This window comes from Trachemys scripta, chromosome 4 (assembly GCF_013100865.1).
Source record: "Trachemys scripta elegans isolate TJP31775 chromosome 4, CAS_Tse_1.0, whole genome shotgun sequence".
NCBI classification, from domain to species: domain Eukaryota; kingdom Metazoa; phylum Chordata; order Testudines; family Emydidae; genus Trachemys; species Trachemys scripta.
Window position 1 is genome coordinate 69,374,799 of NC_048301.1, and position 25,847 is coordinate 69,400,645.

Below are 25,847 nucleotides of genomic sequence, written 5' to 3' on the forward strand. Positions count from 1 at the left end.
CTGGTGGGTGGCGACCAACAGCTAGCAGGTGGGTGGTATGTGCATTTTTTCCTCAAGTGAAAAGTCACAGCAGCCTTCTTCAAGCCAGGTTAGGAAACAGAGTGGGCCACACAGGGCTGCTGGGGGGCTCCAGGGCTACATGGGGATGCAGGGGGGTGGGGGTGGGCTCCAGGCAGAGTCACATGGGGGGGGGGAGGGGCTCGTAAGGTGTAAATCCGGACCTGCACCAGGGTTTATTGATGAACCTAGAACCATGAAGTGCATTTCACTACTTTGCTGCCAATATGCTAGTAAATGATTTCAAGTTAGCATGAATCAAGATGCACTGCACTTCAAAAGTAGATTTAACTTTTATTCAAACTGAATGAGTAGCCTTGGTTGATGTGAAACACACTCTGTGCTGCTGAAGTGCATTTCTTCATTATCTCCTCAACAACACAGGGTTCATAGGCACATAGAGATTGCCACATTGAAACAGTAGTCTGGAAATCCATCTTTGATAAGCAGTCAATGCTAGATATTTCAGAAAAAATGCAAAGAAACCATAATGCATGAAATTCTGCAGTACTATATACCATAAAAGGAAATTTCTACTGGACCCCAGTGGGTAGTTCACAGTCTAGAGCATACAAATTTATAATCTTTGTAATTGTTCATGTTGTTCATTGATCTGTATAAATATCTAATCTTAATGAAAATCTTTGTGAGCTATTTACTTCCGGAGTTTCCTGTGAAAGTGAGTTGCATAGTTTAATTAAACATTGCATTGAAAATATGTCCTTTTATCTGTTTTAAATCTGTTGCATTTCAAAATATTCCCAGTAGTGAAGAGCAATCAATGACAACCTTATCCAGTAACCTTTGTTTCATTTCAATACTCCAAACAGTCATCTGGAAATATCTAGATTCTCTTACCATTATGAGACGAATTGCTTTCAGGAAGAATGGCTACTCTGCGGTTGGCTACATTTGTAATGGTTTATTGAGTTCACATTCTGAAACCAGTCTACAAATCTGCTGATGAAAGCCTATTGAACTTACTAATTTTTGAAGGAAAGATTAATTTCACTTTAAAAGGTTAAAGTCCCTTAACCCTTGACTCCAAACTCTCAAATAGCAAAGGGTGAAAATAACTCAGCAAAGTTGAGCCAAAACTTTTCCAACCTTTATGCCTAAGAACAGTCACAGATGGCAAGTGGTCCTGGGGCTAAGATATTCAGCTCTGAACAGGTGTTCTCTTGTATAACAGAATATTATATAACTGTACATATTTCCTTAAACTTTCAATATTAGATTTTATTTTATTTTTTGGAAACAATTTTCATTTTCTGAAATAATTAAAAAAAAAGTTAAACTACAACATAAGGAATGTGACAACCTTGGTCTCATACATAAGCCTATTTTTAAACAGTCTTACAATAGTGAGGACACATTAGTGCGGCCCATATTCAGTTTGATCAATGTGTACTGCACATTGAAAGCAGATTTGACTTTTAAGGAGCTTTATCACCCATGTAAATGCTGTGCAGAACTGCAGCTCCCATGTTTTGGGACTGCAAGAGCAGCTACTGAATTGCTCTCCCTCTCGCTGGAAGAAACTTACTGGAAAGGGATCAGAGAGTGCTGGAGAGTAGCAAGAGCCATGGTTCTGTTAACTAGCCACCTGTGCAGGAGGGAATTAGTTGCCACGTTTAATGAACTAGTCTCTCTGCCCCATGTTACCATAGAGCTAACCAAAGACACTGTCCCTGAGGCAGAATGCCTATTGACCTCCCTTCCCCTCCCCATCCCCCGGACTGTGCAGCTTTTCACCATACCAACTACAGGACTATGCCTAAATGCCAAAATTTAACTCTTATCTGGGAACAAGATAATGCGCCCTGCATTACACCTCCAGTTTAAATAGCTGCTAATGCCTCATAGGAAAAACTGTCCTGTTCCTTTACATTGAACTCTTGTCTCAGGGCTCAGATCTGCGAATCAACCTACCCATTTTATCACCTCTGCAACAATGCCTTTAAATTTCACTGCCTGGAATCTACCTCTGCTGAAATCTTCATCCATTCCTTCATCTCCTCTTGCATCCACTACTGCAACTCTCTTCACTATAGCCTCCAACTCTCCAGAGTTGAGCATGCATAGAATGCTACTGCCCACCTTCTTTTACATGTAAAACAGTGCAACCATATCACTCCCATTCTCAAATATCGTCATCTTTTTCTGAAATGGAATGTGAAAAACATTTTACAAATATTAATAATAATACTAATATCTGTATGGCTTTTGACCTGAACACTTTGCCAAAATTCTAGGTCTTGCAGGTTTGTATGTTAGGAGGAAAAACTGATGGAGGAGTCAGGTATTGTCTTGATGCAATCCTGTTTATTTACAAATAATGTACACAATAGTACTGTTTTCTTGGACAAAATAGGAATCAAGCAGCAGGAGATTGATTTGTGAACAAAAACTAAGCCTCTTTCCAGCCAGCACTCTATCGAAAAGCTCCCTCTTTTAATTTTTTTTCAGAGTCACACTACAAGTGTTTCTCTGGCTGCATCTGAGGCTTTCCTGCTGCCTTCTCTGTGTGCTTCTGTCCAGCGGGAGGAACAGCCAGTGCTCTATATTAACTGCAAACTATTTCCCTGGGAATTGGCCTATTTTGTTATTGAAAAAAAGGGCTTGACTGTAAAATTGGCAATGGATGCATTTCATTATTACCTGCTTGGGAACCCAGTCATCTCGGTTATGGATCATGCCCCCTAAGATGGCTAAATGCGACGAAAGACCCAAAACTCTGATTGATGAGTTGATATCTGTCCCTTCAGCCATATGCCTCTAGGTTCAGCAATGAGCAGGGAAGGAACACCTTGGCAGACTTAAGTTTATCGCAGACCATTTGTAAATGTATCAGTTCCTGTTCAAATGTTTTAGCATGCACCAAGATATCATTATCCCCATTTTACAGATGGGAAAACAGAGGCACAAAGGTGAAGTGACTTGCCCAAGATCACTCAACAGGCCAACGGCACAACAAGATCTTCTAAGTCCCAGATCAGTGCTCTGTTCTCTAGGTTATACTGCCTAAGGAGACTTTATAGGAAAGTTCCTAGGAAAACTTTCAGTGTAATATAAAAAATATTTTAATTGCTACATCTAATTACTCTGAAGCGTGCATTCCCAGACACAATTTTGAAAATTATCAACTGTAATAAAAAAAAATAATTAATAAACAAACAAACAAACAGTAAGATGGAATTGTAACAGTCTGATAAAATATTTGATGCATAGGAAACACTCTTAATAATAAAAATTCTAAAAAACAGGAAACTCTTTGAAATTCTCATGTCCGTCTCATACAAGAACTGCATTTCCTGGGTCTCAACTATATCATGAGGTCAGTTTCCTGCTGGGAAGTGGCAGCAAAACGGCAACTTTCATTGAAAGGGTTACCAGACCCAAGCACAGTTATAGAGAGTAAAACATTGAAAGGTTTTACTAAACATGGCTCTGTAAATATGCATTTTCATTCCCCTCTCCCCTGTTCCCCTCAATTAAAGAATTAGAACTAATCACTGCAGTCTTCCGTTAAAGTGGCTGAATTTTACACAGTCATGATTTCAGTAATGATCTAGACATCTACAAATAAAATGTATAACAATAGTTATATCCAAGAAAGAAGTGCTTCTAACTGGAGCATGTAGGTGTACTAACAATCTGGGGTAATGCTGAGTTTTCAGAAGATGCACTTCATGCCTAGAGTTAAAGCATTTACCTCTGACAGCATATCCATCTTTTACCGATGCTGGGAAGGGGGGTAGGTTGTCTTTTGCATAAACGTCTTGAGCAAGAACTCGGCCCATTCCATCTAAAAGGAAAGAAAGAAAAAAAAAAAGACCATGTTCCATGTCAGTGAACATACTCAAAGGGAATAGAAGGTGACAGCAGTGTGCTCCCATGGATGAAATTCATGTGTATGTGACACATCTTGTAATCAGATCTGTCAAGCTTTTGATTTCTCTCCAAACCAATAGGGAAATAAATGGAGAGATGCAGCCTGGAAGCAGAGATGAAAGATGTTGTTCAGTCAACCTGCATTTCTGGTTAGGACAAGCTTCTTGGCATTGGATTTGGATATACAGTATCCAGAACCAGAGGAGTCAGCTGAGATACAGACTATGGCCTGGTCTACACCACAAAGTTAGGTTGACATAAGCTGCCTTGCATTGACCTAGTTGTGCGTATGTCTACACTTAAATTTGTCTTCCGCTGATGTAAGTGCCCCATTACAGTGACGCAGTAACACCGACCTTCCCAAGTGGCAGTGAGACACATTGATGTACTGAGGTCAATGCAGCATGAATGTAGATACTATATGACTTATGTCGACTCCAAGAGTCCTCCAGCCACTGCCCCATGATGCCCAACACTGACTGCTCTCCCAGGGGTCATGGAGACCAGAAGGCTCCCTGCCCCTTTAAAGTCCCACACATTTTTGAAATGCCTTTTGCTGATTGTCCAGCTTGGCGAGCGTATCTATCTGCTCCGCCCATTGGCCCTGACTTCCCTTGGTGGAATCCTGATGCAGTGTAATAATCATAAATGTAAAGCAAGCACCACAATATTGATAGGCGCATTGATAATGTTATTCACAGATGTACAGCAAACACCACACAATTCCTAGCAGACCCCAAATCAGCAGGGCCAGGTACAGTGCAGTACATCACAATGCATTACTGTGGCTCACTGTTAAAGTGATCTTTCAAAGCCTCCCTGAGCCATATAGCTCTGGACTCAGCTCTTCTAAGAGTCCTTGTGTCTGGCTGTTCAAACTCAGAAGACAGCCATTCCACCTCCACGGCAACTTTTCCCCTTTTGCTTCACAGGTATTTTGCAGGACACAGCAGGCAGCTGTAACCATTGGGATATATTTTCCCACTGATATCCAGTTTTGTGAGCAAACAACACTAGTGTCCCTTCAATCTACCAAAAGTGAATTCAACTGTCATTCTGCACCTGCCGAGCCAGTAGCTGAATCTTTCCTTAGTGCTGTTGAGGTGGCCAGAGTATAGCTTCATGAGCCAGAGGAGCAAGGAGTAGCCTGGGTCCCCCAGGATCACTACTTACATTTCAACATTGTCAGTGATAATCTGCTGGTTGGGAAAGTCCCTGCCTGTAGCTTTCTGAACAGTCCTATGTTCTTAAAGATGTGAGCGTCATGCACCAGTCAACACTGATGTCGATGAAGCATCTCTGGTGCACCAATAGCACTTGCATAACCATAGGAAATTAGTTCTTTCTGTTCATGTACACTGTGGCCATGTGCCAAAACAAGGGCTGGTGTCATCTACCGCTCCACTTCAGTTCAGGAACCTCATTACTGCAAATCCAACCATTATGTCCTGCACATTGCTGAGAGTCACAGTCCTGCGTAGCAGGAGACAATTAATGGCTCTGCACACTTGCATAACAATGGCCCCAGCAGTGGATTTTCCAACTCCAAAAGAATTTCCGACTAGTAGCACTTTGGCATTGCAAGTTTCCATCAGTGCAACTGTCACTCGATTCTCCACTGTCATTGCAGCTCTCATTTTGGTGTTCCTGCACTGGCGGGCTAGGGTAAGCTCAGCTCACAGATCTATGAATGTGGCTTTAAGGCATCCAAAAGTTCTGCAACCACTGCTTGTCATCCCAAGCCCTCATTACGATGCAATCCCACTAGTCAGTGCTTGTTTCTTGAGCCCAGAAGCGGCACTCCACCATCTGCAGCAGCTCTGTGAACACCACCAACAAACTTGAATTGGTTCTCGCTATGTCCCACAGCAATCTGTCCTCCAAGAAATCATGTTCCTCCCAATTTGATTCTTTTTACAACTCTACAAATACTGGAGGATCGTGTATCCTGTACTTGCAATGTTTATCACACTAATGTAGAGCTGTGCAGGCTCCATGCTTCTGTTGGCGATGGCAGACAGTGAGGATGGCTGCTTAGGTTCGTAGGATTTTTTTTAAAAGGCGTGAAAATTATGGGATATAGATGACATTATGGGATGGAGACAATTGCATGCTGGGAATTTGACTCCTTGCGTGGCTAATTTCTGTCCCACCATGCCTTGCCAGAACTTCCCAAAAGAGAGCACACTGGATGGTGACAGGCTGCACACTGGGATACTTACCCATTGTGCACCATGCTGTGCATCAACACAAGCATTTCCTGGTGAGTATGCACAGCACTGACGCAAGGAGCCATGTATGCAGGTGCACAAGCGATACACTAACTGCAGCGGCTTTATGCCAGTATAACTTGCATCGACCAAAGTTAGACGTGGCCTATGAAACTAAAACAAATGTTTGCATACATTGAGACTTCTTAAAGAAACATTTACAATCTTTTTTGTATTTGTAAAGGAAAAATCTTTAACCTTTTTTAAAAACAGTATTTTTTAAAGAGAATTCTGCATTGGAGAATGGTGCTGAATTGAGCTCTGAATACAAACATGATCCATTCCTGAACATATTTTTATGAATTGGTGTAAAAATCATGCTATAAAGTAGCTTTACCTCTAATAATATTTGTCTTATTAGAGGTAGATGGAATTGTTTTGCTCAGTAAGAAAATATGGTTGTTTGGATGTCCGTATGCTATGGTCATGGGCACATAAGAAACGTTAGCTGGATGGAGGGACAGACAGATTTTTCAGGTACTCTTGAATTGCTAATTGAATTTTGTTACAAGGACACAGTTAAAATTGCTTAGGTGCCAGTCTTGTGTGTGCGTGTGAGACAGAGAACGTTGGTGTCAGAGTTGTTTATGTAATCTTAGCTTGTGATTGGGGTTGTTTGCTGGCACATCTTCTCTTGAATTGCACTTCACAACCATAACCAAACTATTGTTTTTGAATATATTAGGTAAAGTTACTGATATGTACTCTCAAATTTGGAAAATATATATAAAAACAAAAATGACATTAAAACAGAGTTAAAAGAGTACGCATCAGTAATTTAGGAGTAAAAAATAATTACAGGAATGTTCTGATTATCCAAAAATCAAACATTACAAACCCAGGAAATTCAGAGTTAGGCTTACACTTAAAAGAAATCCAAACACATTAAGATATGGAAATGCATAGTTAAGGCACCCAAAACAATCTTAACTCTGGCCCTAGTGAGACCATGCAATAATTGTACAGTGATAATTAATGCATTTTAGTGTTTGTGATTCCAGTTTAGATTAAACTAATTTTTAAAGACGGATTGGGGTTGTTTTCATATTTTCCCCTCCCCTTGTTGGCAGTAGAGGTGATAGTATTGTTTCATTCTTTCTTTGTGATCTCCCATCTGCTGTATCCAGTCTTGTACTTAGATTGTAAACTCTTCAGGGCAGGGAATACTTCTGCTCCAGTTAGCCATGTGAAGACGGCAGAAGACTCTGCCACCTCTCTTGAGCAGGGAATCCTTTGAGGGGAGGTGGTCCAGAAGGAGGAAGGAGTGAGGAGGACCCAAGACCCATTTGGTGCCTTGTAAACAAGGATGAGGGGAACCACAGACCCTGCCATACTTCTTAGCAGCCAGGGGAACAGAATCCACAGTTTCTACCACCTTAAATGGGGGTGCCCACAACCTGGGGGGGGGGGGCATTGCCATAATGTAGAGGGATGGGGCCAGTGTATAGGAAGTCCCCCATGTGGGATATGCTTAAGACCCTGAATATCCTTAATTCAGACTGAAGGGTCCCCCAGCCTAAACTATTTAGCCCCCAACACTGGCTCATGTTCTGTGTCTGCTTTTGCAAAGGCAGCAGAGGAGAAAGAAGCTCCAGCTTCTGAAAAGCTTATTCTTCTGCCGCTGGAGGCAATGTGGACAATTGGGGAGGCTGCTTAGAGCCACTCCACAGTCAGGTAACTCTGAAAAAGAGTGGGAGAGGGAGAGACAGGAAGGTGGTTCAATGTATGTGAGCGTGGGGGAGAGGACTGTGTATGGGGTGAGGAGTTACCGAGGGGTTTGGGTGCCAGCAGTCTGAGTTGGGGAGTGTGTGTGTTAAACTGCAGAGGGTGCTGTCCTGTACCTGAGGGGAAATCTTGGCATGTGTGTGATTTTGTTGAGAAAAACTTTGGCAATATGGGTAGTTGTAGATGTGGGAATTTAGTGGGGGAACCAAGTGAGAGCCTCAGACAAGACTGTGTGTTTGTACGTGTATTTCTTTTTAAGGAAGACAGGAGTATGCGTGTGATTTGGGGTTAGGAGGAGAAAGAGAGAGAGAGAGACTGAGTGTGAGATTTTTTAAAGGGAAATGGGAAAGTGCAGGTGAGTTTAGTTTTGTACAGCAGCAGGCCAAGCTTTTCAAACTTGTAAGTTAACTAAACCTTGATATGTGTGCATACAGGTGAACTGGACTTCAGTTAAATGGAGTTGTAATGTAAATTACAGGGAGCGAATATTTATAGTGCATTTTAGAACTTCTGCTTTTATAGTAGGAATTAGCATGTAAATGCTGACATATTCTTCACTATAGCAGCTAGAAAGGTACCTTTGATACCCATTAATAGTCTCCACATTGTCTTATGTGGAAGTAACTTCTTTTTATTAGAAAGCTTACTACAAAGCTTGAGTAATTGTAGTGAAGGGGAGAATAGGACATACACAACATTTTAATTATAGCTGAGAAATCAGCTTTCAGAGAAATAGTGAATGCCCCCTCTCTTTATACACGCACAAATCCAATGCAAAAGTAATGCTTCTAATTTTAGCAGGTAAGCTGTCTTCATTTTATTTCTTGTCTGCATGCAAAAATCACACCAATTAGAGAGAGATGGTGGACAGTATGTTCCTGGCATCCTGCCATGTGCTATTTGGGGTGAACAAATGGACAGCGAGCAGCTAGAAAGCATTTCATTAAGGAAAGAAAAAGAAATAGTGTTTGGTGAAGCTTTGGGCATTTAATTAAAAAAAGTAAAGACACTCTCAAATATATTTTTTTACTCTCTTTTGTTTGCACTTTCATCGTGGAAGTCTAAAAATCTTTTTCACCCTACTGTTTATGACTAATTTTGATTTTTAAAAACAAAAGTTTTGAAATATCTTCTGCGTCTTCAGACTCCCCTTCCTTCTGATAATAGCTTTTTGGTGTTAACAGAAAAGGCCTGTAAATTTTGTTTCTTTGAAAATATCACTGTAATAGGAGTCTTAGTTTTGTGTCTTAATGAAACTTGCACAGCTGTTAAGAATTTTGATGCCCAAGGGCAGTGGTAATGGGATAAAGTTGTGAGCCAGGCCCCCTAATGGATATCATGCACTACCCCGTCCCATGTTAAAATGCTTTCCCTCCTCAACAGTTCAGTGTTTTTCTGCAGTTATGCAGAAAGCAAAGCTAAAATAAGCGAATTAGAATTATTAAAATATTAGAAAAATATGCCTGAGTAATAAATAAATTAGGTGCAAATAGAGAAACACTAAAAGTATATACTACCCAAAATGGTCATGCTTGCAAAAGGAAGCAGAGATGTGGGGGCGGGGGGGGAGGAATTTCACGCGAAAACAAGCCAACTTAAAATAAGGGACAATCTAAATAAGACTTCATTAAGGTGGTAATGTTTGGCCTTCTTTACCTTGAAAACAACTTCTGGATAAAGGGGAGTCTGAAATGGATTTTCCAGTCAATAATGCTTAGTGTGGAGCGAAAAGGACCATGTCACTGTTTTACAGATGTGTGCTATGGGACATCTCTGGAATAAGCAGCAGAGATAGCTTTTCTTTCCACTGACTGAGCCTTAATGTGGCTTTCCAGTTTCTGGTCAGCCAGATCATCATAAAAAGAAATCCACTTGAATATCCATTTAGACAATCCTCTTGGTAATATTATAGCTCAGAAATCTAGTTTCAACAGAAACAAAGAGTTGGATGAATTTTCAAAGCGTTTCAGTCTACTCCAAAGAGAACCCCCTAAGAACTTTTTGTGGAGAAGGGTCCACTGGGTGATGTGGACATGAGATGAAAGTTTGTCTTATTTATATGGAACCACGATGTTGTGCTGGGGAGAGAATCTGGTTGAATCCACAGCACTGCCTTATTCTCATAAAGCTTGGTATAGCGTGGATCAGTCACTGTGGCCTGAAGTTCTCACATATGAGTTAAGTCATTGACAAAAGGAAAATAAACTTCCATGTATGAAATTTCAGATTCCAGGAACTAAGTGGTTCAAAATGAGATTTTTTTCAGCTATGTCAGAATGAAGTCTATATCCCACACCACAGGGGGTATTTTAATATTATTATTTTTTGAAGTCACTACATGGACCTGACAGGGGACTGCATAGAGCAGGGTGGCCAACCTGAACCTGAGAAGGAGCCAGAATTTACCAATGTACATTGCCAAAGAGCCACAGTAATACGTCAGCAGCCTCCCATCAGCTCCCCCCCCCCGCTCTGCCCATCGGCAACCCCGCTGATCAGCACCTCCCCCTCCCTCCCGATCAGCTGTTTTGTAGCATGCAGGAGGGTCGGAGGGGGAGAAGTGAGGGCAAAGCAGGCTCAGGGGAGGGGGCAGGAAGGGGTGGAGTTGGGGCAGAGCCAGGGGTTGAGCAGTGAGCACCTCCCGGCACATTGGAAAGTTGCCGCCTATAGCTCCAGGCCCAGAATCGGTGCCTATACAAGGAGCCGCATATTAACTTCTGAAGAGCCGCATGTGACTCTGGAGCCACAGGCTGGCCATCCCTGGCATAGAGAGTGGTTCACCTTCACTTAGTTTGTGATAGGCTAGAATAGCTGAGCAATTTAGTCTTTATGTAAATTCAGGTGGTTAAAGAAAACAGTCAAGCAGTTTTGGAGGGGGTCAAGTGAAGGGGTCACTTTGGGCTTGACTGAACCAATTTGCAACATTTTAGGTCTGTCTGGGATTTCAAGATGAAAGAACACAAGACACCAGCTCATACAGAAGTTACAGGGCTCCTGTATTGGATGGAGCAAACGGCCCTGGTTCTGAGGTTGAAACCATACTTTCAACTTGGGTGAACTGGCTTTGGCCATCCACTACCAAGTTGTGAACCAAATCTATCTGGGTCAGTTTGAGGATATTAGGATCATCACACCTTTGTTTCTTCTTAGCATTGACAGGATCTTTGCTACCTGGCTTTCTGAAAACCTGATCTTATGTCCCCATTGAACAATATTCAGGAACCATGTATCCAAGGTACCAGAGGCCATCGGGGAAAAGGCTGCCAATTGGCCTTTGACATGAAGAACCATGCAAAATATTGGTAGCGGCAGGCTATCCTATATGCTAAGGATCTACATTCCCTCTAAGCTGCGTGGCCGTGCAGCAGGCTATCAAGGCAACTCTCCCCCCGACCCCAATCCTGGAGCTGCTGCGGAGAGGCGCCTCTCCCCTGACCCTAGCCCCAGAGCTGCCGCGGCTGGGGAGAGGCGCCTCTTCCCCCGGCCCGAGAGCTGCCCTGGCGGGGAGAGGTGCTTTCCCCCGGCTGCTGCAGCAAGAGATGGCTGCGGGGAGTCTTCTTTCCCTGCTGCAGCCCCAGGGCAACCTGTACCTCAAACACCTCATCCCCAGCCCACCCCATAGCCCACAACCTAACCCTCTGCCCTCACCTTGAGCCCCCTCCTGCACCCTGAACTCCTCATCCCCGGCCCCACCCCAGAGCCCGCACCCCCAGCACCTCAATCCTCTGCCCCAGCCCTAAGCCCTCTCCCACACGCCGAACCCCTTGGCCCCACCCCCACCACCTCCATATTGGTACACATAACAAAATTCATTCCACACATGGATGTAAAAAATTAGAGTGAACATTGCTAAAGAACCCTTTGTTTTCTAGTTGCTGAAAGAGGGCTTAGGATCATTTGGGTTTTGATGTTGTTGAGGCCAAGTGACCTGTGCAGGAAGATACTGAGTAATCTTGAAATCACTCATCAATCTGAAAGCCATCTTTTGAAGTAGAGCTTTATCCTTCCCTCCCTCAAAGGAGAGGTCCACAGCGTGGGGTCTGAGAGAATGTAGCATGGACTTTTCCCCCCCTTTCCTTTCTGTAAAAAGGCATTTACTTGCTCCCCAAACAAGCTCTCTCTACTGTAAAACAGATTCTTGATCTCTAGCTAGACCTCTTGGTTGCATCTGTATGCCTGCAACCAGGCTGACCTGCAATGCAACCCTGAGGCAGCAGTCCTTGTCACTGTATCTGCACACCACTTGATGCTGCACTATGTCTACCCCATTGTGGATTATCTTTTTGAAGCTTTCTGCATTTTTCTTGGGGAAGAGAATTGACCAGATTGGAGGTTTTCTTCCTGACATTTGGTCATGAAGACTCAGTAGTCCACAATGCAAGGGGCTGCAGCCATGGACTAGTTAGGCCTTTCCAGAATTAATCCTAATGCGGCAGCTCAGGATTCTGGGAGACAGTACATGAGTATCGCCACATCATAGGGGAGCCAATGTTTTGGTTTCAAACTATCCTCATTTCAGCTTTTCAGGGCTTGTACTACACATGGCTGAGTCAGCTCAAGCTGGAACCACTCAGTAATACATCGCATGAACAGTTTTACTTCAGCTTCAACTCAGACATCATGATATTCCATACATTCAGTTAAAGATATCCAGCAACTTTCTAGGCCACGTTCTTTTTTTGGTCTCCATCTTGGATGAATAGCTGAAATCTGTGTACCATGATCATTACTGAGCAAAGGCAAAAAATTTAGTGAAGAATAAAGTTAGGGTTGAAATGCTTGAAAAGATCAATTGGGGAACACGATGGAGAGATGTGTGGATTTCAAGCTGGTCTTCTGAATAAGGGCAACAGCCTGACTGATGCCAAATGTCTGTATGTAGCAACACACTTAGCACCATTACTGTGTATATTGAGATATATTTAGGAATGCAAATCAATTAGATTTGTTTTCTCCTCTTTTGCTTTGATGTTTGTACGAGTGTATGCACTTTATTTATAAAATCAACAATAGCCCTTGAACTTTAAAAATGCCACTTGTCCTACATGCTAGGTGAATTCCAAGAGCTCAGTAGTATTAAATTTTAAAAAAGACACTCCCTTTCTGTGGAACAGGTCTGAATTCAAAGCTTCAGGACTACAGTTGAACTCCCTTCCTGAGGAACAGGTATATCAGCCTAAATAAATGAAAACTTAAATATTAATTAATTTAAAAAGAAAGCATTCTTATGAATTAATCTAATTCTAGCAAATGTACAGGAAAATTATATGTATGTTTGATTGTGTAATATTTTTATGGAAATCATTAATCACTTGTGACATAGAGGTCACACCAAAAGATCAAAGTCTAGGATCTTATTTCATATCTTGGGGAAATAATATTGCCAGTGAGACTAACATCAACTCTCGTTATGGATAGAAGAACTCCAATACAATAGTGAGAATCCTCAAAAGATGTACTGTATGCAATAAGAAAATATTGATAAAGGAAATCAAGGACCAGTATTAACATTAATCCTAGGCAATGTATATCAAACGTGAAAACTGAAAGGTAATTAAAATCTTGAAAAGACTTTACTCTAAAATGATTTGTTAGGTTCTTGCTAACATTTTCAAGCAGGCCACCATTATTCTACTATGCCAGAAAGCATTCAGGGCCAGTTCTAGGTACAGCCAAGCAGGGCAGGCAGCTGTAAGTTTTGGGTTTTTTTTTGCTCCACTCTGATTGCCAGCTTTGCTAATTGGCTGGCCTTTTCCCCTTCTGCCTTAGTCAACAAAATGGCTAGGGCTGCTCCTGAAAGTGGTCAGGTTGGTTACAAGGCAATAGCTCAAAAGAGCTTATGGATGCCAAAATGTGTTCCTGAGATGTTATAATGAATGTACATTCCCAAAGTACAAGGAAGATAGCAGACTTCCCATTCTACAGTACACCAGTAAAGAAGTGGTGTGAGCAGCAGCTCCATAACATAAACCTGAGAAATACACTATTTACCAAGCTAGTCATTTTTTAACAGAAAAATCAGGAAGGTGAAGCAGAAAGGAGTGAGGCTGATGAAAGCACCTCAAACCACACTTCACAGGCCAACAACCTTTGAGGAAAGGGTCTGGAGCCCTAATCTGCACTCAAAAACAGTTGAGATATTCACCAAGGTGTCAGTAGGAACTTGGGAGCCCGCAGTAGTGAAAAAGCAGCACATCTGAAGTCTAGAGAAAGAAAGACAACTGAGTCCTGTTCAGTTCAAATATCAAATAGATGATAGGAATGAGAATTCATATGTGGGTATACAATCAGGTAAACATGTGGAATAAGCTCACGGATGTATAGATAAGTAAATGGGATAGAAAGTTTCCATCTAGTGAGAAAGTCCATGAAGAATTCCAACAACAGTCACTACCTGGTAGGTGAATGTGCCAACAAAAAAGCAATGAATTCCAATACTTTACCAGGCTGGTACCTTTGAAGGAAAAAGGATAGTTTTTACACACAGCTGATCTACTTTATTGTAAGTAGACAACCATTATAATTAGGGCTGTTGATTAATCGCAGTTAACTCACACGATTAACTAAAAATAATTAATTGTGATTAAAAAAAATAATCACAATTTTAATCACAGTTTTAATTGCACTGTTAAACAATAGAATACCAATTAACATACATTAAATATTTTGGATATTTTCCTACATTTTCATATATATTGTATTCTGTGTTGTAATTGAAATTAAAGTGTATATTTTTTTATTACAAATATTTGCACTATAAAAATGATAAACAAAAGATATAGTATTTTTCAATTCACCTCAGACAAGTACTGTAGTGCAATCTCTTTCTTGTGAAAGTGCAACTTACAAATGTAGATTTTTTTGTTACATAACTGCACTCAAAAACAAAACAACGTAAAACTTCAGAGCCTACAAGTCCACTCAGACCTACTTCTTGTTCAGCCAATTGCTAAGACAAGTTTGTTTACATTTGCAGGAGATAATGCTGCCCTCTTCTTGTTTACAATGTCACCAGAAAATGCGAACAGGTATTTGCATGGCACTTTTGTAGCCAGCACTGCAAGGTTTTTATGTGCCAGATATGCTAAACATTCGTATGCCCCTTCATGCTTTGGCCACCAATCTATAGGACATGCTTCCATGCTGAGGACGCTCGTTAATAATACATTAATTAAATTTATGACTGAACTCTTTGAGGGAGAATTGTTTGTCCCCTGCTGTTTTACCCGTATTCTGCCATATATTTCATGTTATAGCAGTCTCAGATGATGACCCAGCACATGTTCATTTTAAGAACATTTTCACTACAGATTTGACAAAATGCGAAGAAGGTATCAATGAGAGATTTCTAAAGATAGCTACAGCACTCGATCCAAGGTTTAAGAATCTGAAGTGCCTTCCAAAATCTGAGAGGGATGAGGTGTGGAGTATGCTTTCAGAAGTCTTAAAAGAGCAACACTCCAATGTGGAAATTACAGAACCTGAACCACCAAAAAAGAAAATCAACCTTCTGCTGGTGGCATCTGACTCAGATGATGATAATGAAGATGCATCACTCCGCACTACTTTGGATTGTTATCAAGAAGAACCTGTCATCAGCATGGATGCATGTCCCCTGGAATGGTAGTTGAAGCATGAAGGGACATATGAATCTTTAGCGCATCTGGCACATAAATATCTTGCAATGCCAGCTACAACAGTTCCATGAAAACGCCTGTTCTCACTTTCAGGTGACATTGTAAATAAGAAGTAGGACTGAGCGGAGTTGCGGGCTCTAAAATTTTACATTGTTTTATTTTTGAATGTAGGCTTTATTTTAACATAATTCTACATTTGTAAGTTCAACTTTCATGATAAAGAGATTGAACTACGTACTTGTATTAGGTAAATTGAAAAATACTATTTCTTTTGGGTATTTTTCAGTGCAAATACTTGTAATCAAAAATAAATATAAAGTGAACACTGTACACTTTGTATTCTGTGTTGTAATTGAAATCAAATATATTTGAAAATATAGAAAGCATCCAAAATATTTGAATAAATCGTATTCTATTATTGTTTAACAGCGCAATTAATCATGTGATTAATCACGATTAATTTTTTTAATCGCTTGACAGTCCTAATGATAATACCTTAAGAAAGGAGATGATGTAGTTTCTCAAAACAAGACAGTTGTGATTACTGAAAAAGTCTTTAGATTTATTCAGTTAATGCTCCAATGATATAAAACATGAATGATTTACTATCACATGAAAATGTGGGAAAGTTTATCTATGAATTATGATGAGCTAATACCTGTTTCAAAAGGCAGGTTGAGCAAAACCTGATAATGAAGTCTAGGTATTGCTATCTCAGAGTAGGCCAGGATGACACTTTGCAATACAAAGGTGTGCAACACCAAGAAATCAGCTATGCACAGTCAGTCCTTAAGGATGAAAGACTTCACTAATCTATGACTCCATTCCTGATTTGTTTGGTGAACAAGATACGGGACTATGTACTCACCCTGGCAGAAGCCTGGTGCCTTGGACTTTTGGTACCAATGAGAGGCTTTTAATGAATGCCATGTATTTGAGACAAATTGAAGACCTGTGTTGATATAACTCAGTTTGAGACTGTCTTTCACTGATCAAGTCACAGTTTTGGACAAACTACACCTTTCAATTTCTTGGCTCAACACCTACAAGTCTATGATGGAAATGTTTTCTGTGATCTCTCCATGAACAACATGCACTGGTTAATACTTCATTCAAACCTAACTTATTGGTTCACTGCTATTGTGCTACAAAGGGTAGCTGTGACCAGACAACATACTTGAAGCATCTCAATCCATTGAAGCTATTTACCTTATATGAAGGAGTAACAACATGACATCCCTCTAAGCCAGCATTTCTCAAACATTTCTAAGCTAATTGGTCCTTCTAGAAAATAAAACCAATAAAACTCTCCTTCATCCCCACTTTATTACCAGGACAGCTTGGGGGGAAACTTACACAGTCACTGTTCCAGGTCCCTGGCTAGTCCTTTAAACCCTCAAAGTGAGCATGCCCCATATGCTGGGAACTGCTGCCCTAAGCTATGGGGCATTGCTTTGACCATGAAACACCAATAGGTAATCCATTGCTGACACTCCTTGGTTCAAATTCTTCCAAATACTGATAGCCTTATTTGGGTAAGTGCAATTGTTCCCATATGGGAATAAAACATTGACTCGACTTGCAACTGCTATTTGAGGTGGCATGTATCAAAGGGGAAATGATTGCCTAGGAAGGAATACTGCTGAAAGGGATCTGGGGACATAATGGACCACAAGCTAAATATGAGTCAACAGTGTAAAGCTGTTGCAAAAAAAAGCAAACATCCTTCTGGGATGTATTAGCAGGAGTGTTGTAAGCAAGACATGAGAAGTAATTCTTCCATTCTACTCTGCGCTGATTAGGCCTCAATTGGAGTATTGTGTCCAGTTCTGGGTGCCATATTTCAGGAAAGATGTGGACAAATTATAGAAAGCCCAGAAAAGAGCAACAAAAATGATTAAAAGTCTAGAAAACATGACCTATGCGGGAAGATTGAAAAAATCAAGTTTGTTTAGTTTAGAAAAGAGAAGATGAGAGGGGTGATAACCGTTTTCAAGTACATAAAAGGTTGTTACAAGGAGGAGGGAGAAAAATTGTTCTTCTTAACCTCTGAGGATAGGACAAGAAACAATGGGCTTAAATTGCAGCAAGGGAGGTTTAGGTTGGATATTAGGAAAAACTTCCTGTCAGGGTGGTTAAGCACTGCAATAAATTGCCTAGAGAGGTTGTGGAATCTCCATCATTGGAGATTTTTTAAGAGCAGGTTAGACAAATGACTGTCAGGAATGGTCTAGATAATACTTAGTCCTGCCACAAGTGCAGGCGACTGGACTTGATGACCTCTTCAGGTCCCTTCCAGTTCTATGATTCTATGAAAGCTACTTGTTTTTATGCAGGCAAGCATAGATAGCTTTGTTCCATGGGATGACTGTGTGCGCACTAGACAAACAGGGTGTGAGTCATGACTGCTTTTTTGAAGTGTCTGAGGATTGAGGGTCCTGCTTTATGAAGTGGTTCTAAACCAAGGAAACTTAGCAGCATTCAGTGTCTTGGCTACCAAACTTTAAGCAGCCAAACTTGATACTGTAGTCTATTGTTCAGCATATATCAGCTTCCTGTTTCCAAACACAAGCACTGAAGAATGGTACTGGGCCAACAGTACCTGTCTCACACAGAACAGTATAAACATTGTGAACACAGAAATATTACAGTATCAATTCCTGCAAACCGAACTTTGGGTCTGTGGTGCAGCTCTGCTCTGATGCCACTTACTTCAAGTTCCATTGCCTTGATCTCTCTTCTGTCAAAGGACTGCTTTGTGCTGATGAACAGACTTCAGGTCTGAACCAATATGCTGAACCATGTCTTCTGGCATTAAATCCTCTCTGTTAGACAAAGATGTAAGGCCACGCTTTGGATACAGGGTCAAATAACTGCTTTGAGGCAGGTGCCTTCAAAAGACTCCAGGCCAGCATATAGGTTGGATTCTAAGGAGTCTGTCCTTCTGGTTCAATCTTGCTCCCACTACAGTGAATGGGAGTTTTAACATTTATTTTAGTGGTACAAGTTTGGTCCCTTAGAGGCTTCTCGATATAACAGTTAGCTGAAGCTCCATGGCCTTGATATAGCCTGTGTCAAAAGGCTGCTTTTGCCCTGACATGTGAATTTCCAGTATGAAGGACAGTTCTGAGTGGATATCCAATACCTTAATGTATTCCTAGGTTGAAGCCTCTCTCTGCCCAGCAGAATCCCAGTGAATGAACACTCTGGCCAGCCAGTTTGGAGATACGAATTTAAGATAAAGGCCCAGTTGGCAAATGATCTGGGGTGTGTGTGTGTGTGGTTTCCCAACAACTGGGATCATCATGAGTTTACATGAAGTAGGAGTGGAGCAGCAGCCAAGATGTGAAGGGAGACAGGAGCACTAGTAGAGATGGGTCAAGTGTTAGGGGCAGGGCAGGGCAGAGCAGAGACCAAGGTGGAGTTCCTTGATTAACAGAAGAGGAAGACTGTGCTGGAGTGGCCTCTGAGCCAAACAGGAGCTGCAGAGGTAGGCTGAGAGGAGGAGCTGGAGACATGGGTGTAGAAAAGTGCAGGTTAGAACAAATAATTGCAGTGACTGAACTTCTGCAACCCCTTGAGCTTTTAGATTGGAAAAGGTTTTATGAGTCCCACAAGGTGAGAGCACAGGCCAAAAGGAGTCAACATAGAGAGGGTCCAGTTTCCCCCTGTTATATCCACCCCTGCTCCCTTAGACAAACTGATATTTTTTAATTTTCCTGTTGCTCTTTCCACAGTATACAGAAGATATATTTTTTTTCTTCATTGCAATTGTTCAGATAAGACCCAGAAGCTGTAATCTAGTCTCAGCAATTTTTTTATGCTGTGTCTAGGACTATCTGTCACTTTTCACAAGGTGCTAATTTCATTTTCAGAAAAATTTCTATGAGAAAAATATAAAGCCCTGAACTCAAGTAGGTAAAATGTGGACACCAGCTCTTATGAAGGGAACAGCATCAATTATGTTGAAAGAAGAACAGGAGTACTTGTGGCACCTTAGAGACTAACAAATTTATTAGAGCATAAGCTTTCGTGGACTACAGTCCAAAGAAGTGGGCTGTAGTCCACGAANCAAAGAGCAGGCCTCTCTTTACCAAATCGGAAGGGTGTGCATTGGGCTCAGTGCTTCTTCCTGAAGGAACTATGATCTTCCTAAGACTGGAATCCATTGATAACAAAGAGTCCTAGTTTCAGAACACCTGTTTAAAATGATTGAATTCTGTTTCTGTCATGAAAGAAAAGACTAATATACCCCATCAGCGAAGGATAATAGGAAAATTTCTATTGCTGGTGTGAACTAGAATTGATGTCAGGACCTAAACATTTAATTCACAGAGATGGGTTCAACTACTGAAGAGTGTTCAACATAATTACAGGTTTCAGAGTAGCAGCCGTGTTAGTCTGTATCCGCAAAAAGAAGAACAGGAGTACTTGTGGCACCTTAGAGACTAACAAATTTATTAGAGCATAAGCTTTCGTGGACTACAGCCCACTTCTTTGGACTGTAGTCCACGAAAGCTTATGCTCTAATAAATTTGTTAGTCTCTAAGGTGCCACAAGTACTCCTGTTCTTCTTTTTGCGGATACAGACTAACACGGCTGCTACTCTGAAACCTGTAATTATGTTGAACACTCTTCAGTAGTTGAACCCATCTCTGTGAATTAAATGTTTAGGTCCTGACATCAATTCTAGTTCACACCAGCAATAGAAATTTTCCTATTATCCTTCGCTGATGGGGTATATTAGTCTTTTCTTTCATGACAGAAACAGAATTCAATCATTTTAAACAGGTGTTCTGAAACTAGGACTCTTTGTTATCAATGGATTCCAGTCTTAGGAAGATCATAGTTCCTTCAGGAAGAAGCACTGAGCCCAATGCACACCCTTCCGATTTGGTAAAGAGAGGCCTGCTCTTTGCACTTCACTTTCTAAAACTAACTCCACTGGAGGAGGACAGAGTGTTGCTCCTGTCCCAAGCACCTCCCAACAATTACTAGAAGTCTCCATGTGCTTAAATTGATTAAAATAAAGGAAGTAATATTCCTTAGCCCTAATTTAAAAGAAAAAAGAGTACAACTAAATGTAAAGTACCTCGGTAATTGATGATTTCTGTTCCGAGCACTGGGGTCATCTCCAGAACTGTGATGAAGGCTTTGTCCATAGATGTCAATGGGAATGGAGACATGCGATGTCTTCTGGCCACCTTGGTAATGTCGACGGCACTGTGACCTGCAGAGAGGAAGAGCATCCAGTTTAGAAAATATTCCATGGCACTGCCTTGGAAGGCTGACAGGATGACTTACATATATTCAACAACTTTCATTCAGAAGACTAACATAGTGTTTTACAAACTACATAGAGGAATAGCTTCAAGTTCACAGCATTTATGGCTAAAAAGTGAAAGCTACTGTATTCATAAAGTCACATAGTTAAGGCCAGAAGGGACCACCAGATCATCTAGGTGGACCTCCTCTATATCACAGCCACCAATACACTATCCAGTATCCAATATCCAGCTGTGGCCATCTCTAATGCCTCAGAAAAAGGAGACTAAAAAACCCTCCAGAGTACACTAAGGGACAAAAAAAAAAAAAAATCCCCTCAGCTATCCAGCGGAAGCCTTGAAGCATAAGCTCTGAAATTAACTGAAATTGCAGAGGAAATTTAGGGAAACAAAATATAATTTTCAAAACTGAAAATGATTACAGTGGTTAATATCCCTGCTCTTATGAAAAATGCTCTGGGAGATTTAATGATGACAAGGAAACAGTACATCACTATTACATATCTTTCAAAAGATGGTGCTATATTTGACACCATGGATCACGATGTGAGGCTGATTCACCTATGGGAGCAAGGTAGGGACAGTGGCAACCCTCTCAGATCGTTGTTTCTCTTGAACAGACTGCCCCCAGAATGTTGTGGTGAGTAACTGCTCTTCAGCAGTCAGGGCCCTCATCTGTGGAGGAGTTCTACATGTTTCTTTTCTTTCCTCCTCTCTCATTCAACATATATGTTAAAATCCTTGGAGAGATTGTCAAATGCCAACAATTGAAGTATAAATCTACTTGATCTCAAGTTCAAATCACAACTCTTTCCAAGCTATCCTAATGCTTAAATGAGATCAGTGGCTGAATGAGGAACAGATGGCTAAATTAAATCTAGGGATGACACGTGATGCTAATGGGTAGAGGGAGATACTCTGAAGCACCAGTCAAAACTGTTCCCTCATCCTCAAAAGAGGGTGTCTGTCCCACCATCATTAAAATGGTATGCAACCAATAAGTCCTCCTGGACTCTTTTTAACTTTAGACACCAAGTAACAACAGCAGCAAAAACACTTTCTTCCACCTTTGGCTTGCCAGACGATTACATCTCATCCTGTCAGACACAGACTGGGCGATGGTGATCCATGCATTTGTGACTTCTAGGTTTAATTACTGTAATACAAAGTGTGACGGGTCCCCCAAAGAACTTGCGAATAAATCCATAGTCACTAACGAGAGACTCCTCGTCACAGTAGGAATTAGAGGCAGCAATGACTGCAGCAATGGGGCAGTGGTGTATGGCCCCGTTAGGGCTCCTCTGCTGCTTCTAAATGTGGAGGAAACTGGAGGTATCCTCTGCTACAAGAGCGCCAGAGCTCAAGTGCCACTTCCCTCTTCAGGAGGAAGGAAAAAATAGGAGGAAAAAAAGAAGGCACTCTGAGGATTTGCCTGGGAGTACTGTTGGCAGCAGAGTGGCAGGGAGAGAGGCCGACCTGGGGCTCTCATGCCCTCCCCCTCCCATGTCCTCCCAACCTCCTACTTGCCGGTGATGAGTGACTTACCAGACTATGTTTTTTTCCACTCAGAACGGTCTTACTTTTTGCCAGGTGGCCGTTTGCTCCACCCTCCTGTTGCCCTGGTCCCTCAGTCACTCTGTTGTCAGCTTCAATCTCCTTGCCCTCTATGCTCCTCTCCATCCTTTCCTCTCTCCTTCCTCTCCCATCTCACTTTCCCTCCTCAACGTCTCCCATCCACTCCCTTCCTCCTATTAACTCACTCCCACCTGCCTTCCCTTCATTCCATACTTCCTAAAATAGGTTTAAAAAAACAAAAGCTATAGCATAAATACTGAAAAGTAAATTTGATTTTTAAAACCATTTCCCTTGCAATAATGTGTTATCAGTAACACAGATTAGGTATTTTATCTCTGGTGTCTCTATGGCTACCAAGCTCCCTATTTGTTGCTTTACGTATCTTCAGTTCTTTTAAAAAGGTTATTTGAAACAAGAGAGGATGTCTCCATTGCGGTCTGCTGTAAAAGTACTTTATAAGCACACTGCCAAAAACTGCCGTTGCTCAAAGGAGGATAATGCTGAGTCAGTACAGTAATGACTGAGTGCATAAAACTTCCTTCAATGTCAACACATCCTCACTCACATGACTTATGTAGGACATTATTTATGAACTAATTTCTATAGCTGAAGATTACCTAGTGGTATAGCAGCCTCTCAAAAGCTACATGAAGCAATCAAATCTTATTACTAAACCAAAATCAATGTCATTTTTTATAAACAGGCAAAAGCCCCCATTTCCTTCTGACTCCTCTTGTGCTTGGCTCAGAATTGCATAGGAATTAAGTTCCCCAAGTAATATTTATATTTTCCAGTTCACCTTTTGTCCTCTTTTCAAAGGGACATTTATTATTTACCACGCTCAAGAGACTGACAACTCTGAAAGCAAAGGAGTTTGAAGAGAGAAAGACTACTTCAGATTCAGAAAATCCTTTAGTGTGTAATTGCCATTAAAAGAAACATTGGTTAAACAGATGACAGAGCTCCTGCAGCCCTGGGGGTCGCCAGACTGCACATGTTAACATGTTTAAGTGGACTGTATAAGACGTGCACTCTTTTGCAAAGGAAAACTGGGAAATGTGAATGGGAACACTAAGAAAGAATTGTCCTGGCAGTGACAGCAAAAGGGAAAGTGCAATGCATCAATTTCCCTCTATTCCACTACCACCAGGCTGCTGGAACACCAGCTGCTACTGCATTACTAAATAGAAATCCATTAAAAGAGAACATCAGCTGGCTAGTCAAAAGTTATTCCGAGACATGTATATAAATCTTTTACGAGCACATTGCCTGGAACTACTCAATCTTTTTACTGTGGTTCACACCAATATGCCCAGGGTTAAAAAAAACAACAACCAGGAGCAGTAAAATATTTTCACAGCTGCTCTAATTTTTTTTTAATTATTTTAAATGAATATAGGTCTCCTCGTGATGGTGTCAGGCTGTGACTATCAGGAACTTTCAGTATACTTTCGACTTTTCAACTTGGTGCTCCAGTGCTATTCATAAGCTTTTTGGAATGTATGGGAGTAGCTTGTGCTTAAGCTGTGTTTCCTAGAAAATCCAGCATTTGATAGCTCACCCATACAAAATAAATTTTATAAGCAGAATGACTTTGCAATCTTGTGTATAGAGTTTCCAGATCTAGTTGCATATCTTTGGACTTCATGTCTCCTAGTATACCTACCATTGGGGACACACTGGTTTTTCATCCTGTGTTTTTTTTTTTAAGGGGTCATGATTTCAATGTTTCTATTTACATATTACACATATAATAACAGAACTGAAATGTCATATGATTAAACACTCCAAACAAGATGTAGCATGATGACATTATGTACCACATCATAATGAGATCTCTATCCCAGTCATGCATGTACAGGTCAGAAGAATATAAGAATGCTCTTACTGGATCAGACCAATGATGCATGTAGCCTGACAGAGGCCGGTGCCAGATGCTTCAGAGGGAATGAACAGAACAGTGCAATTACAGAGTGATCCATCCTCTGTTGTCCAGTCCCAGCTTCTGGCAGTCAGAGGTTTAGGGACATCCAGGGCATGGGGTTGCATCCCTGACCATCTTGGCTATTAGTCTTTGATAGACTGATCCTGAATGAACTTATCTAATTCTTTTTTGAACGCAGTTACACTTTTGGCCTTAACAACATCCCTTGGTAATGAGTTCCACAGGTTGACTTTGCATTGTGTGAAGAGTACTTCCTTTTGTTTGTTTTAAACCTGTTGCCTATTAATTTCATTGGGTAATCCCTAGTTGTGTTATGTGAAGGAGTAAACAACACTTCCTTATTCACTTTCTTCATACTATTAATAATTTTACTGACCTCTATCATATCCCCCCTTAATTGTCTCTTTTCCAAGCTGAACAGTCCCCCTCTTTTTAATTCCTCCTCACATGGAAGCTGTTCCATACCCCTAATCGTTTTTGTTGCCCTTCTCTGTACCTTTTCCAGATCTAATGTATCTTTTTTGAGATGGCGCGACCAGAACTGCATGCAGTTTTTAAGGTGTGGGCACACCAGGGATTTGTACAGTGACATTATGATATTTTCTGTCTTACTATCTATCCCCTTCTTAATTGTTCCTATTATTGTTAGTTTTTTGATTGCTGATGCACATTGAGCAGATATTTTCAGAGAACTATCTATAATGACTCTAAGTTCTTTTTCTTGAATGGTAACAGCTAATTTAGACCCCATCATTTTCTATGTAATGTTTGGATTATGTTTTCCAATGTGCATTACTTTGTATTTATCAACATTGAATTTCATCTGCCATTTTCTTGCCTAGTCATCGAGTTTTGTGAGATCCCTTTGTAACTCTTCACTGCCTTCTTTGGACTTAACTATCCTGAATAATTTTATATTGTCTGCAATCTTTTCCACCTCACTGTTTACCCCTTTTTTCCAGATCATTTATGAATTTGTTGAACAGCACTGGTCTCAGTACAGATCCTTGTGGGACCCGGCTATTCACCACTCTCGATTCTGAGAACTGAACATTTATTCATACCCTTTGTTTCCTAGCTTTTAACTAATTACTGATAGAGAGGATCTTCTCTATTATTCCATGACAGCTTACTTTGCTTAAGAGCCTTTGGTGAGGGACCTTGTCAAAGGCCTTCTGAAAATCCAAGTACACTATATTCACTGGATCACCCTTGTCCCCCACCAAGAATTGTAACAGGTTGGTGAGGCATGATTTCCCTTTACTAAAGCAGTGTTGGATCTTTCCCCCAACAAATCGTGTTCATTTGTGTTTTTGATAAGTCCATTTTTCACTATAGATTCAACCAAATTGCCTAGTACTGAAGTTAGGCTTATTGGCCTGTAATTGCCAGGATCACCTATGCAGCCTTTTTAAAAAACTGGTGTTACATTAGCTATCCTCAAGTCATCTGGTATAGA

At 41.0% G+C, this 25,847-nt stretch overlaps 1 protein-coding gene across 16 annotated transcripts in view; it reads right to left on the minus strand.

Moving 5' to 3' along the window:
* Window positions 1–25,847, minus strand: part of GPHN (gephyrin) — a 539,113-nt gene that overhangs the window by 69,411 nt on the left and 443,855 nt on the right. For all 16 annotated transcript variants that reach the window (XM_034769381.1, XM_034769377.1, XM_034769383.1 and 13 more), the window contains 2 exons: window positions 20,676–20,813; window positions 3,773–3,865 (listed from right to left, as the gene is read on the minus strand). In XM_034769381.1, the coding sequence (XP_034625272.1) occupies window positions 3,773–3,865; window positions 20,676–20,813 (231 nt within the window). The remainder of the gene's footprint in view (window positions 1–3,772; window positions 3,866–20,675; window positions 20,814–25,847) is intronic.